Source organism: Schistocerca piceifrons, chromosome 6 (genome assembly GCF_021461385.2).
Source record: "Schistocerca piceifrons isolate TAMUIC-IGC-003096 chromosome 6, iqSchPice1.1, whole genome shotgun sequence".
NCBI classification, from domain to species: Eukaryota; Metazoa; Arthropoda; class Insecta; order Orthoptera; family Acrididae; genus Schistocerca; species Schistocerca piceifrons.
Genome location: NC_060143.1, coordinates 366,941,942 through 366,959,229, shown reverse-complemented (window position 1 = coordinate 366,959,229; position 17,288 = coordinate 366,941,942). Strand labels below are relative to the sequence as shown.

Here is a 17,288-nt window from a genome sequence, read left to right as displayed (position 1 = left end):
GCAAGGCGTATCCCACTGTGGAGGATAGGGTCCAGTACCCGCAGCACAGATGGGGATACTGAGCCATAAGCCAGGCTCCCATAATCCAGACGAGACTGGATTAACGCCTGGTAGAGCCGTAGGAGAGTAGATCGGTCGGTGCCCCACCTGGTGTGGCTCAGGCATCGCAGAGCATTTAGATGCTGCCAACGCATCTGTTTAAGCTGCCAAATATGAGGCAGCCAAGTCAACCGGGCATCAAAAACTACACCCAAAAACCTGTGTGTCTCAACCACAGCAAGAACTTTGCCATCAAGATAAAGCCGCGGCTCCGGGTGAACAGTGCTTCGCCAGCAGAAATGCATAATGCAGGTCTTGGCAGCCGAAAACTGAAAGCCATGTGCTACAGCCCAAGACTGCGCCTTACAGGTAGCACCCTGTAGCTGACGGTCAGCAGCTGCAATGCCAATAGAGCTGTAGTAAAGGCAGAAGTCGTCAGCATACAGGGACGCTGAGACAGACGTCCCCACTGCCGCAGCGAGCCCGTTAATGGCTATTAAAAGCAGGCAGACACTTAAAACAGATCCCTGGGGCACATCGTTCTCCTGGACTTGGGAGGAACTATGGGAGGCCACGACTTGCATGCGGAAGGTACGATACGACAGAAAATTTCTGATAAAGATCGGCAGAGGGCCCCGAAGACCCCATCCATGAAGCGTAGAAAGGATGTGATGACGCCATGTCGTATAGTACGCCTTCCGCATGTCGAAAAAGACAGCAACCAGGTGCTGACGGCGGGCAAAGGCAGTACGGATGGCCGACTCCAGGCTCACCAGATTGTCGGCAGCGGAGCGGCCTTTACGGAACCCACCCTGAGATGGAGCCAGAAGGCCCTGTGACTCCAGTACCCAGTTCAACCGCCGGCTCACCTTCCGTTCAAGCAACTTGCAAAGAACGTTGGTGAGGCTAATGGGACGGTAGCTGTCCACGTCCAAAGGGTTCTTCCCAGGTTTCAGAATGGGGATAACAATACTTTCCCGCCATTGCGACGGAAACTCACCCCCCGACCCAAATACGATTGTAAAGGTCGAGGAGTCGTCGCTGGCAGTCCACTGAAAGGTATTTCAGCATCTGACAGTGGATGCCATCTGGCCCAGGAGCGGTATCAGGGCAAGCGGCTAGGGCACTGCAAAATTCCCACTCACTGAATTGAACATTGTACGATTCTGGATGGGTGGTGCGAAACGAAACGCTCCAACGTTCCATCCGCTCTTTAATGGAGTGGAAGGCCACGGGGTAATTCGCAGAAGCGGAACTCATAGCAAAATGCTCTGCCAAGCAGTTTGCAATGACGTCGGAGTCAGTACAAACTGCTCCATTCAGTGAGAGCGCAGGGACGCTGACAGGGGTCCGATAGCCGTAGACGCGTCGAATCTTGGCCCAGACCTGCGATGGAGTGACATGGAGGCCAATGGTGGACACATACCGCTCCCAGCACTCCTGCTTGCCTTGGCGGATAAGGAGGCGGGCTCGCGCACGCAGCCGTTTGAAGGCGATAAGGTGGTCTATGGAGGGATGTCACTTGTGACGCTGGAGCACCCGCCGGCGATCTTTAATCGCTTCAGTGATCTCAGGCGACCACCAAGGCACAGTCCGCCGCCGAGGGGACCCAGAAGAACGGGGAATGGCAAATTCGGCGGCAGTAACGATGCCGGTGGTGACCGATTGAACCACCGCATCAATGTCATCATTAGAGAGAGGCTCAATAGCGGCAGTGGAGAAGAACAAGTCCCAGTCAGCCTTATTCATAGCCCATCTGCTGGGGCACCCAGAAGAGTGACGCCATGGCAGTGACAGAAAGATCGAAAAATGGTCACTACCACACAGGTCGTCATGCACACTCCATTGGACAGATGGTAAGAGGCTAGGGCTACAGATCGAAAGGTCAATGGCGGAGTATGTGCCATGCGCCACACTGAAGTGTGTGAAGGCACCATCATTCAAAATCGAGAGATCGAACTGCGCCAATAAATGCTCAACGCTGGCGCCTCGACCTGTTACCACTGACCCACCCCACAGAGGGTTATGGGCGTTGAAGTCGCCCAGTAACAAGAAAGGTGGCGGCAATTGGGCTATCAGCGCAGCCAGGACATGCTGCGCGACATCACCAGCCGGTGGAAGGTAAAGACTGCAGACAGTAACAGCCTGTGGCATCCACACCCGAACAGGGACAGCCTCTAAAGCTGTTTGTAGAGTGACAGACTCGCTATGAAGAGAGTTAAGGACATATATGCAGACGCCACCAGACACCCTTTCATAAGCTGCCCGGTTCTTATAATAACCCAGATAGCCACGGAGGGCGGGGGTTCGCATTGCAGGAAACCAAGTTTCCTGAAGAGCAATGCAGAAGAAAGGGTGAAGGCTGATAAGTTGGCGGAGCTCAGCTAGATGGTGGAAGAAACCGCTGCAGTTCCACTGGAGGATGGTATTGTCCATGGCTGAGAAAGGCATGACGGGACTGGGAAGGCAGATTACGCCACTGGGTCACCTGCTGCCTCCGATGGAGCACCAGTACTAGTGCTATCAATGGTGTCTGAGGGACCGGTGAGATCGAGGTCCTCAGCGGACGCCAGAATCTCCACCTCGTCCTCAGACGCAGAGGTTGTAGGAAGCAGTGGGACGGGTGCCACCGCACTGTCGTGATTTTTACGAACCTTTTTCTTTGTCTGTGTCTCTCTTTGTGCCTTTGGTGGTGCAGGCTGTGAGGGCTTCCCTGGTTCAGTCTCAGGGACGGACGATGACCGTGAGGCCCTACGACCACCGACCGGTGGTTGCTTGAGCCATTTGCGGGTGTCCACTTTTAAACTGGTCGGAACTTGCAAAAGGAGGTCCCCAAGGGACCCCTTCCTGGTGAGAGAAGCCGAAGAAGTCTTACGCTTCTCTGGCTGGGAAGGGGAACTGATGTCCCCGATGGTGTGAAGTAGATGGAGCAGGAGCAACAGGGAGTGAAGTGCCCCCCACAACCAAGGGGGCCAGTTCATTCTGACATAGCTGAGAGGCAATAGTACGTGACGACACGGGAGAGGATTGTACCGGTGTTGCAGCAGCGGCATAGGTGGATGTCATTTGCACAGGATGTAGCTGCTCATATTTCCTCCTTGCCTCAGTGTAGGTCAGGCTGTCCAGGGTCTTATATTCCATTATCTTCCTTTCTTTCTGGAAGATCCTACAGTCCGGTGAGCAGGGGGAATGGTGTTCTCCGCAGTTAACACAGATAGGAGGCGGGGCACATGGAGTATCGGGATGGGAAGGACGGCCACAATCTCGACACGTGATGCTGGAAGTACAGCGAGATGACGTGTGCCCGAACTTCCAGCACTTAAAACACCGCATGGGAGGAGGGATATATGGCTTCACATCACAACGGTAAACAATCACCTTAACCTTTTCGGGTAAGACATCACCCTCGAAGGCCAAGATGAAGGCACCGGTGGCTACCTGATTATCCCTCGGACCCCGATGGACGCGCCGGACGAAGTGAAGACCTCGTCGTTCGAGGTTGGCGCGTAATTCATCGTCGGACTGCAGAAGAAGATCCCTGTGGAATATAATACCCTGGACCATGTTGAGACTCTTATGTGTCGTGATGCTAACTGAAACATCCCCCAACTTGTCACAATTGAGCAACATCTGTGACTGGGCAGAGGATGCAGTTTTGATGAGCACAGAACCAGAGCGCATTTTGGACAAGCCCTCCACCTCCCTGAACTTGTCCTCTAAATGCTCCACAAGAAACTGGGGCTTGGTCGACATAAATGATTCCCCATCAACCCGCGTACACACGAGGTACCGGGGGGAATATTCTCCACTGCCTTCTTTAGCCATACATTCCTCCCATGGAGTGGCCAGGGAGGGAAACGATCTCTGATCAAATTTCTTCCCGTTGAGGTTAGACCTCGATCGCTTAGAGACTGCTGGTGGAGGCCCACCAGTGAGAGATGATGTACCACGCTTCATTGTGGGTCATCCGTCCTGATGCCACCCACTCCGACCAGGGGCTCTCCCCACGGGCGCCACCCAGCCGCAGCAAAGACCACCTGGCAGGATGGCCTTTGCCGGGAGTCCCAATGCCCCAGAGGGATAGGCATCTACTCCTCGGCATGCGTGGGGAGGTAGCAGCTCAGGCATCAGCAGTGCGATCCCTGTGTAGTCAGGGGGCTACCACCAAGAGGGCACATGACGACCCCACCACAATGGACTGGCTACTGTGCTGGATGTCGGGTGTCGAAATATCCATGTACATCACGAGGGCAAAGATGGAAGTGCACATTGGAGGGAATGTATGCAACCCGGAACACACTGCAGTGGATGTGGCCGGAAGCGCGATGTAAGTCCAACTCCATGAAAAATCATGTGTGCCAGATCTTAGGCCAAGATGGATTTAAGATGCACCATGTAAGGTGTCCCCTTAGGGGACCATCACATTAAAGGCCGAAACAGTTGAGACTCCTTTTAGTCGCCTCTTACGACAGGCAGGAATACCGCGGGCCTATTCTTACCTCCGAACCCGCAGGGGGCTCCAGTGCTTGGCATTTGCCCTCCAGTGCCTGCCTGCAGTCCCCACCACTACTATACTGCCCATGCATGCCCTGCCATCTGCACACCTATCGGTCACAGTATTATGCATGGACTCAATCACAGGGAGAGTTCCCACCTGCGCACTTAATCAAAGCTGGTGTTGGTAGGGAGGATCCAGATGGTGTAGGCTGTGAGGCAGTCACTGTAGTGAAGTGCGTTGTGTTTAGCAGCATGCTCAGCAACTGGGTGATCCTGTTGTCCATTGGGCACATTTTGTTGTGTCATGTCCACACAGGGCCAATGGCCTTGCCGCAGTGGGAGTGGTAACACCGGTTCCCGTATGATCACCAAAGTTAAGCGCTGTCGGGCTGGGCTAGCACTTGGATGGGTGACCATCCGGTCTGCCGGGCACTGTTGGCAAGTGGGCTGCACTCAGCCTTAGTAAGGCAAACTGAGGAGCTACTTGATTGAGAAGTAGCGGCTCCGGTCTTGACAACTGACATATGGCTGGGAGAGCGGTGTGCTGACCACATGCCCCTCCACATCCGCATCCAGTGATGCCTATGGGCTGAGGATAACACGGTGGCCGGTCGGTACCGTTTGGCCTTCATGGCCTGTGTGGGGGAAGTTTAGTTTTAGTTAATGTCCACATAGGAAGCAGCACATTGGTTGCAGATTATTTTGTAGACTAGATAACTGCTTTCACAGATAGCCCTACCTTTGGTGGGATAGTTGATGCCTGTGACTGGACTAGATGGTGGGTGTGCTCCTTTGTGGCCGGACGGTGGGAATGTGGAAGGTGGTAGGCAACTGGAGAGACAAGGCATAGGAGGTCTGTTTCTGTACAAGGTTGAGAGGGTAATTTTGGTCTGTGAGAACCTCAGTGAAACCCTTAGTATATTTGGAGGGGGACTACTTGTCACTGCAGATGCAAGGACCATGGGTGGCCAAGATGTGTGGAAAGGACTTTTTGGTATGGAACGGTTGACAGTCATCGAAGTGGAGGTATTGCTAGTATTAGGTAGGTTTGATACGGACAGAGGTAGTGGTGTAGCCATCTTTGAGGTGGAGGCCAACAACGATAAAGGTGGCTTGTTGGGTTGAGGATGATCGGGTAAAGCAAAGAGTGTCCTCATCCTCGGTCCAAATCACAAAGATCTCATCAATGGTATACAGTGTCTGTAAGGAAACTTCTAAAGAAACTGAGATTACTGCATAACAGGTGTAAAACAAAGTGTAGGTCTGTAGACATAGAGATGCTGAATGAAACATGTTTGGATGTTAAGAGAGCGATGGGTGATGCCTTCAATGACTGCTGTAGAAGAATACTGTCAAGTGATCTTTCACAGAACCAACAGAAATTCTGGTCATATGTAAAAGCTGTTAGTGGCACCAAAGTTAGTGGCCAGTCCCTAGTGAATGAGACGGGACCTGAAATTGAGGGTACCAAAGCAAAAGCTGAAATGGTTAACTCCATTTTCAAATGCTCCTTCAAAAAGGAAAACCCAGGAGAATTGCTTGACTAAACTCCTCATACCACTAAAAAGATGAATAAGTATTAGTGTCAGTTGTGTCGAGAAACAGACAACGGGACCTGAAATTGAGGGTTGTTGTTGTTGTGGTCTTCAGTCCTGAGACTGGTTTGATGCAGCTCTCCATGCTACTCTATCCTGTGCAAGCTTTTTCATCTCCCAGTACCTACTGCAACCTACATCCTTCTGAATCTGCTTAGTGTATTCATCTCTTGGTCTCCCTCTACGATTTTTACCCTCCACGCTGCCCTCCAATACTAAATTGGTGATCCCTTGACGCCTCAGAACATGTCCTACCAACCGATCCCTTCTTCTGGTCAAGTTGTGCCACAAACTTCTCTTCTCCCCAATCCTATTCAATACTTCCTCATTAGTTATGTGATCTACCCATCTAATCTTCAGCATTCTTCTGTAGCACCACATTTCGAAAGCTTCTATTCTCTTCTTGTCCAAACTATTTATCGTCCATGTTTCACTTCCATACATGGCTACACTCCATACAAATACTTTCAGAAACGACTTCCTGACACTTAAATCTATACTCGATGTTAACAAATTTCTCTTCTTCAGAAACGCTTTCCTTGCCATTGCCAGCCTACATTTTATATCCTCTCTACTTCGACCATCATCAGTTATTTTGCTCCCCAAATAGCAAAACTCCTTTACTACTTTAAGTGTCTCATTTCCTAATCTAATTCCCTCAGCATCACCCGACTTAATTAGACTACATTCCATTATCCTTGTTTTGCTTTTGTTGATGTTCATCTTATATCCTCCTTTCAAGACACTGTCCATTCCATTCAACTGTTCTTCCAAGTCCTTTGCTGTCTCTGACAGAATTACAATATCATCGGCGAACCTCAAAGTTTTTATTTCTTCTCCATGAGTTTTAATACCTACTCCGAATTTTTCTTTTGTTCCCTTTACCGCTTGCTCAATATACAGATTGAACAACATCGGGGAGAGGCTACAACCCTGGCTTACTCCCTTCCCAACCACTGCTTCCCTTTCATGTCCCTCGACTCTTATAACTGCCATCTGGTTTCTGTACAAATTGTAAATAGCCTTTCGCTCCCTGTATTTTACCCCTGCCACCTTTAGAATTTGAAAGAGAGTATTCCAGTCAACACTGTCAAAAGCTCTCTCTAAGTCCACAAACGCTAGAAACGTAGGTTTGCCTTTCCTTAATCTTTCTTCTAAGATAAGTCGTAAGGTCAGTACTGTCTCACGTGTTCCAGTGTTTCTATGGAATCCAAACTGATCTTCCCCGAGGTTGGCTTCTACTAGTTTTTCCATTCATCTGTAAAGAATGTGTGTTAGTATTTTGCAGCTGTGACTTATTAAACTGATAGTTCGGTAATTTTCACATCTGTCAACACCTGCTTTCTTTGGGATTGGAATTATTATATTCTTCTTGAAGTCTGAGGGTATTTCGCCTGTTTCATACATCTTGCTCACCAGATGGTAGAGTTTTGTCAGGACTGGCTCTCCCAAGGCCGTCAGTAGTTCCAATGGAATGTTGTCTACTCCGGGGGCCTTGTTTCGACTCAGGTCTTTCAGTGCTCTGTCAAACTCTTCACGCAGTATTATATCTCCCATTTTATCTTCATCTTGTTCACAAGACCATTAATATACACCATGAATAGCAAGGGTCCCAACACACTCAGGACTGAAGACCACAACAACAACAACAACAACCCTCAATTTCAGGTCCCGTTGTCTGTTTCTCGACACAACTGACACTAATACTTATTCATCTTTTTAGTGGTATGAGGAGTTTAGTCAAGCAATTCTCCTGGGTTTTCCTTTTTGGAGGAGCATTTGAAAATTCATCTTCATCTCAAGGGTAGGAAAGCAAAAGCTGAAATGGTTAACTCCTTTTTCAAATGCTCCTTCAGAAAGGAAAACCCAGGAGAATTGCTTGACTAAAATCCTCATACCACTAAAAAGATGAATAAGTATTAGTGTCAGTTGTGTCGAGAAACAGACAAAATCATTAAAACTGAACAGAGGTCCTGGCCCCAAGGAATCCCTGTCAGATTATATATTGAATTTGCAGATGAGTTAGCACCTCTTCTAACTATAGTCTGTTGTAGATCCCTCAAACAAAAAACTGTGCCCAGTTCTTGGAAAAAGCCATAGGTCACACTTGTCTACAATAAGGATAGTATAAGTGATTCGCAAAACTACCATCCAATATCCTCAAACAAAAAACTGTGCCCAGTTCTTGGAAAAAGCCATAGGTCACACTTGTCTACAATAAGGATAGTATAAGTGATTTGCAAAACTACCATCCAATATCCTTGACACTGATTTGTTGTAGACTCTGAGGTCAAAAATAATGAGATATCTTCAACAGAATGATCTCCTCAATGCCAACCAGCATGGATTTCGAAAACATCGATCACGTGAAACCCAACTCTCACTTTTCTCACATGACATGCTGAAAGCTTTGGATCAAAGCAATCAGGTAGATTCAGTATTTCTTGATTTCCGAAAAGCATTTGATTCAGTACCGCATGTATACTTATTGTCAAAAGTACAAGGTATCAAGTGAAATTTGTGACTGGATTGAGGACTTTTTGGTAGTGAGGACATAGCATGTTATCTTGGATGGGGAGTCGCTATCTGATGTAGAAGTAATTTCGAGTATGCCTCAGGAAAGTGTGTTGGGACCCTTGCTATTCATGGTGTATATTAATGGTCTTGTGAACAATACTAATAAAAAAAAAATCAGGCTTTTTGCAGATGAAGCAGTTATCTATAATGAAGTATTGTCTGAAAGTCAGTCAGATCATGATAAGATTTCAACATGGTGCAGAGATTGGCAACTTGATAATGTCCATAAACGTAAAACTGTGCGCTTCACAAACTGAAAAAATGTATCCTATGACTATAATATGAATGAGTCACCATTGGAATCAGCCAACTCATACAAATACCTGAATGTAACACACTGTAGAGGTACGAAATGGAATGATCGCATAGGTTCAGTCACGGGTAAAGCATGTGGTGGACTTGGGTTTATTGGTAGAATAGTGGAGAAGTGCAATCAATCTACATGGGAGACTGCTTAAAAATCACTTGTGCAACCTGTCCCAGAATATTGCTCGAGTGTGTGGAACACAAACCAAATAGGACTAACAGGGGATATTGAACATATTCAGAGAAGGGCAGCATGAATGGTCACAGGTTTATTTAATCCATGGGAGAATGTCACAGAGATGCTAAGGCAAATGAACTGGAAGACTGTTGAAGATAGATGTAAACTATCCTGAGAAAGTCAATTAAAACTGTGTGCCGGACCAAGACTCGAACTCGGGACCTTTGCCTTTCGCAGGCAAGTGCTCTACCATCTGACCTACCCAAGCACAACTCACACCCTGTCCTCGCTGCTTTACTTCCGCCAGTACTTCGTCTCCTACCTTCCAAACTCCACAGAAGCTCTCCTGCGAACCTTACAGAATTAGCACTCCTGGAAGAAAGGATACTGCAGAGACATGGCTTAGCCGCAGCCTGGGGGATGTTTCCAAAATGGAAGAGTGGAACAACACCAGAGTATGAGAGCTACGGTTGCTGACCAATCATTGTGTTTGTGTTTCTTTACATCAGGTTTATTTTTATGATGAATAGAGTATAGTTCCTAACATGCCCTGCAGCCAACCATGCAGTTTGAACAGCCTAACGCAAACCGTTCAGAAGTTATGATGATTTTATATCACATAGTACAATAACTGTCACCCTGTATGTAACAAATGGTTTAACTCTATCCACAGCAATGCCCACAAAACACAAGTTTCAGGTTAATTATTCCAGTGTAAATACCTGATAAATCATACAGATCAATCTGTCAGGGAGTTTCAAAATAGTGCATGGTTCACTGCAGAGTGAAAGATTAATTGTATATGTTAACCAAGATAATCAGACCACAGATAAACAACAAGATGTTATCCAATATAATCAGACCACAGATAAATGAACAATATGTGACTAAACCTTTACTGGTGTGGGACCTGCATTGCAAAACTGTAGATTATGTTCATATCTCCTCTGACAAAAATGGCAATTTTCTGTCAACACATGCAACTTTTTGTTAAACCAGCTGCATATAATACTGCATTTATTTCAATGTTGCAATCAGTGTCACCCATATAGTGTGATCTTTCATTTGGGTACTGTCTGTGAACTAATTCTGTTATGTGTTTACTTTCAGGATGTATTAAACTTGGTTAACCATAGTTCTTTTAAGCAACATACAACCGTATATCATATATAAATAGGGCTTTAATATAATATTAGATATATTAAACAAAATATGTTACTAATGCCTTTTGTCATTTCCCTATTTTGCATATTTATCTCTCTGTGGTAAAATAAAAATAGATGTATGTGTATACCAGACTGACCAATGGCTGCTCACTCTGGTAGGCATTACAAACACTGTCAGTCAGTGGAACCCAAATGAAGGGTTAGTAATGAAGAATTTAGCCTATTTATTTATGTATGGCATGTGGTATGGGTGTTCGATATTTTGATGGAAGTACCTTATTTTTCAAGCCCATAAGCTAATCCTATTCATTTGTTGTCACTCCTTACATTGGTCCTGAAGCCCATGCCATGATTATGCAAGTCAAAAGGCTAATTATCAAAAAACAGGTGCGTTTCTACCCTTTGAACATTTGTCAATGAATACCGATCTCTTCCGTAATGCATATGACATAGTGTGCACAAAGTTACATGGCTACACAACTAAACAACCTGGACAGTTTGACCTGAAAACACTCAAAAACATATATTAAATATTAAACACTTAATATATTTATAAATAAACAAGTAAAATACGAGTGTGATCAGCCTACCTCCTTGAGTAACAGGATGGTGCTTTCAATATTACTGAGGTCTGGTGGATCCATTGCAAGTGCAAGTAAAGCTTTGGGTTCTCCCATATTTAGTAGTTTTGCATGGAGAACAGTTTTTGCAAGAGGACAACGAAGTATCTCAGGAACGCCTTCCTGTGCAAGGCATTTCTGCAAAATAAGAGCATACAATGGAATTACACATTCCAGAAGAGCACACGTGTGGAGCAGGGGGGAAGGGGCGCTTTTTGTTCCATAAAGAGGCAGATAATACAGTTGTCCACGTAAGTACCATAGGAATTGTTGATAATACTTAACAATTATTCTAACATTGATTATGAATAACCATCTTTTAAAACCATATATCATCTTGATATCATAGACAAAAAGGAAAACTGATTATTTAGGGCAAGTGTAGACAAAATGGTATACAGAATTCTAGTATGCACCTATAAACAGTAAAGGGTAGCACTTAAATAACAACAAATTTGTTTCAACATTACCTCTTTTTCTCTGTAATTAGTTAACACCTATGGAGAAAATCTTCTCAATAAGTTAGTCCCATTACTGATCCAGAAACAACTTCTTCCTTACTCTGTTGCATCCAGTAATTTATGTCTAAAAGTAAAAGTCTGTTCTCCTATGAGTCTCTGTCTAATGTAGGTGTAAGCAGCAGAAAACTATATGCAAGTTAATCGTTTAACTGTGCAAAGACATTGATACAACTTCAGTAGATGATGCATGCCAACACGTGCATGCATTTGTTACCAAAAAGGACACACTCCAATAACAGACCAAAACGTTTCCCTTCCTCAGAGCAGAGAATCTGCCTTCAAACAAAAACGAGAATAGCAATCTTGTCCACAAGATATAAAACTCAAATAAAGTTCAATGGCATTTCCATACTCATTTTCAATCATTCTTCAAAGACATTGTGAATAAAACTGACATTATAGTGATACTTGGCATACTCATTAGACAATCATACTAAAAGCACATTAACTACTGAATCTGAGACATTCAGAATAAAATACCACCCCAATTCTTTTCCTCTCCACTCCACTCACGTACTATCTTCCAAATAATGAACATGAGATTTTAAGAATTAAGATTCAGTTTATTGTGTTTCTGTCAGTTCATTTGCAATCCTTCTCAGTACACTAAAACGTTAGTGGCCAAAACTCCAACAGAGAAGATACTCACATCGTAAAATTCTCTTGGGACAAGTCTGTACACTCGGCCATCAGCTACTCGACCAGAGCGACCAGCACGCTGAATACAGTTTGTCTTAGCTGCCCATGTCAACTGCAAACTCGAATAGTTTGTATCGGGATCACAAAAAAGTTCTTTGGTCAAACAGAAGTCAATCACTGAAAACAGAACGTAAAGGAAAACACTACATGAGTATGAACAAATGGGGCAGTTCACTAAGAGACGAATTCAGTAGCTCCTGAACATGTAATTTGGCATAAATACAGTTTAGTACTGACCGTATACAATATCTGAAACTGTTACAGAGCTCTCTGCAATATTTGTGGAAAGGATTATTTTTCTGTAACCTGGGGGAGGTCGCTGAAATACCATTTCCTGTTCGTCTGTTGTGATTGTTGAATGGAGTGGTTTCACCCACCACTTGTAATTCCTGTAATGTTCACATGATTTTTAATAATTTAAAAAAGTTGTTAAAATGATTATCAATCAGCATTTTTATTGAAAGCTATGACTTCCTCTAAATCGTCTTTACAGCAAAATGCTATGGCAAGAAAACATCAGACTTCCTATAGATATTTAAATGAAATAAAGCTGGAATAGAATACAATCAAAGGTAACTTACTTTGAGAAGTTGTCCAAAAGTATATAAAGTTTTTCTATTTCCAGAATCCCTGGTAAAAATACCAAGACAGCACCTTTTGATGTATTGTTTCCTTGTTCTTCAAGCCGGTCAAATTCTTTAATAAGGCGGGTTGCCACATTATAGCCTTCTTCTGTTATACAAGGCTCGTCTTTTCTGACTTCTGGAAGCTTTTTTAAAACACATTTTTTTCACATGTTTGATCCCTTGTCAAAAAGTACGTATTCTAAATACAATGAAACATATAACAGATATGCAAATTACCAATTAATTAGTCATTTTCACATTCCATGGATCATTTCACAACATATCGCAATAATGTGGAATGTGCTGCTCTGCCCCCCCCCTTCCACACACACACACACACACACACACACACACACACACACACACACACACACACACACACACACAGAGAGAGAGAGAGAGAGAGAGAGAGAGAGAGAGAGAGAATTCACTTATGCTGTAGGATGGGTTGTCACACAAAAATGATTTCAGTTTATCTGCAAACATGTTCTTATTGTCAGCAAGCACCTTTAATTCAAAAGGCAATATTTTTCATGAGCACATAATTTGCTAACTTAAGTCATCAATAGTAAAGTGCCTTTCCCCCTGGTGTTATATTTTGGTATGTAGGTATGTGCTAGGTTCAAGAAAAGTTCAGTTTAAACCCTAAATTTTTAAAAACATATACCAAACATCTGCAACAGCCAAATAAACTGTGGGAACATCTTTACTACTGCAGAACTTTATTGTTCTCTGTCAATAACTTAACATTTATCTGAATATTATTAGTTGGTATTGGGACAGTTATTATATAACAAGGTACAGGACCGCAAATGTCAGACACTAATAATGAACAAATTAAATCATAATGTGTAACAAATTTAAATTATTCAATTAAATGCCATGTAGCGGACAGGAAATAAACTCTTAGAGCATTGATAGCATCTAAGGAAAATGTCCACTGACTCTTAAGTATTTTATCCTAGGTACATACTTTTATTAAACAATACAGGGAATTCTCATGGGCACTTGTAAACTTATAATGCAGCAAGGAATTTCAATGACATACGAGGTGTGATGATAAAGTAATGAGAATTTTTGTTTTCCTTAAAGAATCCTTATTTATTCATGAACATCAATTTTTGTCCCCTTCAAAGTAATCTCTCTTTGATATAATACATTTCTGCCAGCACTTTTTCCGGGAAGCACTTCTGACACTTATTTTTCACCATGACACTCAGTTCCTTCACTGATTCTGTTTTTATCTCATCATGGTTCTCTTCAGCCACACCAATAGAAAGGAGTCACAAGAGGCCGTGCCTGGCAGATATAGTGGTTGAGGCAACATAAAGGTTTTGATTTCTGTCAGAAAATCATAAGCAAGTATTGAGGTGTGAGCAGTAGCATTAACATGACGCAATTTCCATGAGTGATTCTGCCACACCCCCCCATGAACCATGGACCTTGCCGTTGGTGGGGAGGCTTGCGTGCCTCAGCGATACAGATAGCCGTACCGTAGGTGCAACCACAATGGAGGGGTACCTGCTGAGAGGCCAGACAAACGTGTGGTTCCTGAAGAGGGGCAGCAGCCTTTTCAGTAGTTGCAAGGGCAACAGTCTGGATGATTGACTGATCTGGCCTTGTAACAATAACCAAAACGGCCTTGCTGTGCTGGTACTGCGAACGGCTGAAAGCAAGGGGAAACTACAGCCGCAATTTTTCCCGAGGGCATGCAGCTTTACTGTATGATTACATGATGATGGCGTCCTCTTGGGTAAAATATTCCGGAGGTAAAATAGTCCCCCATTTGGATCTCCGGGCGGGGACTACTCAAGAGGATGTCGTTATCAGGAGAAAGAAAACTGGCGTTCTACGGATCGGAGCGTGGAATGTCAGATCCCTTAATTGGACAGGTAGGTTAGAAAATTTAAAAAGGGAAATGGATAGGTTGAAGTTAGATATAGTGGGAATTAGTGAAGTTCGGTGGCAGGAGGAACAAGACTTCTGGTCAGGTGACTACAGGGTTATAAACACAAAATCAAATAGGGGTAATGCAGGAGTAGGTTTAATAATGAATAGGAAAATAGGAATGCGGGCAAGCTACTACAAACAGCATAGTGAACGCATTATTGTGGCCAAGATAGATACGAAGCCCACGCCTACTACAGTAGTTCAAGTTTATATGCCAACTAGCTCTGCAGATGACGAAGAAATTGAAGAAATGTATGATGAAATAAAAGAAATTATTCAGATAGTGAAGGGTGACGAAAATTTAATAGTCATGGGTGACTGGAATTCGGTAGTAGGAAAAGGGAGAGAAGGAAACGTAGTAGGTGAATATGGATTGGGGCTAAGAAGTGAAGGAGGAAGTCGCCTGGTAGAATTTTGCACAGAGCACAACATAATCATAGCTAACACTTGGTTTAAGAATCATGAAAGAAGGTTGTATACATGGAAGAACCCTGGAGATACTAAAAGGTATCAGATAGATTATATAATGGTAAGACAGAGATTTAGGAACCAGGTTTTAAATTGTAAGGCATTTCCAGGGGCAGATGTGGACTCTGACCACAATCTATTGGTTATGACCTGTAAATTAAAACTGAAGAAACTGCAAAAAGGTGGAAATTTAAGGAGATGGGACCTGGATAAACTAAAAGAACCAGAGTTGGTACAGAGATTCAGGGAGAGCATAAGGGAGCAATTGACAGGAATGGGGGAAATAAATACAGTAGAAGAAGAATGGGTAGCTTTGAGGGATGAAGTAGTGAAGGCAGCAGAGGATCAAGTAGGTAAAAAGACGAGGGCTAGTAGAAATCCTTGGGTAACAGAAGAAATATTGAATTTAATTGATGAAAGGAGAAAATATAAAAATGCAGTAAGTGAAACAGGCAAAAAGGAATACAAACGTCTCAAAAATGAGATCGACAGGAAGTGCAAAATGGCTAAGCAGGGATGGCTAGAGGACAAATGTAAGGATGTAGAGGCCTATCTCACTAGGGGTAAGATAGATACCGCCTACAGGAAAATTAAAGAGACCTTTGGAGATAAGAGAACGACTTGTATGAATATCAAGAGCTCAGATGGAAACCCAGTTCTAAGCAAAGAAGGGAAAGCAGAAAGGTGGAAGGAGTATATAGAGGGTCTATACAACGGCGATGTACTTGAGGATAATATTATGGAAATGGAAGAGGATGTAGATGAAGATGAAATGGGAGATATGATACTGCATGAAGAGTCTGACAGAGCACTGAAAGACCAGAGTCGAAACAAGGCCCCCAGAGTAGACAATATTCCATTGGAACTACTGACGGCCGTGGGAGAGCCAGTCCTGACAAAACTCTACCATCTGGTGAGCAAGATGTATGAAACAGGTGAAATACCCTTAGACTTCAAGAAGAATATAATAATTCCAATCCCAAAGAAAGCAGGTGTTGACAGATGTGAAAATTACCGAACTATCAGCTTAATAAGTCACAGCTGCAAAATACTAACACGAATTCTTTACAGACGAATGGAAAAACTAGTAGAAGCCAACCCCGGGGAAGATCAGTTTGGATTCCGTAGAAACACTGGAACACGTGAGGCAATACTGACCTTACGACTTATCTTAGAAGAAAGATTAAGGAAAGGCAAACCTACGTTTCTAGCATTTGTAGACTTAGAGAAAGCTTTTGACAATGCTGACTGGAATACTCTCTTTCAGATTCTAAAGGTGGCAGGGGTAAAATACAGGGAGCGAAAGACTATTTACAATTTGTACAGAAACCAGATGGCAGTTATAAGAGTTGAGGGACATGAAAGGGAAGCAGTGGTTGGGAAGGGAGTAAGACAGGGTTGTAGCCTCTCCCTGATGTTGTTCAATCTGTATATTGAGCAAGCAGTAAAGGAAACAAAAGAAAAATTCGGAGTAGGTATTAAAATTCGTGGAGAAGAAATAAAAACTTTGAGGTTCGCCGATGACATTGTAATTCTGTCAGAGACAGCAAAGGACTCGGAAGAGCAGTTGAATGGAATGGACAGTGTCTTGAAAGGAGGATATAAGATGAACATCAACAAAAGCAAAACAAGGATAATGGAATGTAGTCTAATTAAGTCGGGTGATGCTGAGGGAATTAGATTAGGAAATGAGACACTTAAAGTAGTAAAGGAGTTTTGCTATTTGGGGAGCAAAATAACTGATGATGGTCGAAGTAGAGAGGATATAAAATGTAGGCTGGCAATGGCAAGGAAAGCGTTTCTGAAGAAGAGAAATTTGTTAACATCCAGTATTGATTTAAGTGTCAGGAAGTCATTTCTGAAAGTATTCGTATGGAGTGTAGCCATGTATGGAAGTGAAACATGGACGATAAATAGTTTGGACAAGAAGAGAATAGAAGCTTTCGAAATGTGGTGCTACAGAAGAATGCTGAAGATTAGATGGGTAGATCACATTACTAATGAGGAAGTATTGAATAGGATTGGGGAGAAGAGAAGTTTGTGGCA

At 43.8% G+C, this 17,288-nt stretch overlaps 1 protein-coding gene across 5 annotated transcripts in view; it reads right to left on the bottom strand.

Moving 5' to 3' along the window:
• The window catches only part of LOC124802628 (ATP-dependent RNA helicase TDRD9), a 263,497-nt gene that overhangs the window by 189,209 nt on the left and 57,000 nt on the right, over positions 1–17,288 (bottom strand). For all 5 annotated transcript variants that reach the window (XM_047263517.1, XM_047263522.1, XM_047263521.1 and 2 more), the window contains exons 7-10: positions 12,780–12,967; positions 12,436–12,587; positions 12,149–12,315; positions 10,949–11,116 (exon numbers count right to left, since the gene is read on the bottom strand). In XM_047263517.1, coding sequence (XP_047119473.1) covers positions 10,949–11,116; positions 12,149–12,315; positions 12,436–12,587; positions 12,780–12,967 — 675 coding nt within the window. The remainder of the gene's footprint in view (positions 1–10,948; positions 11,117–12,148; positions 12,316–12,435; positions 12,588–12,779; positions 12,968–17,288) is intronic.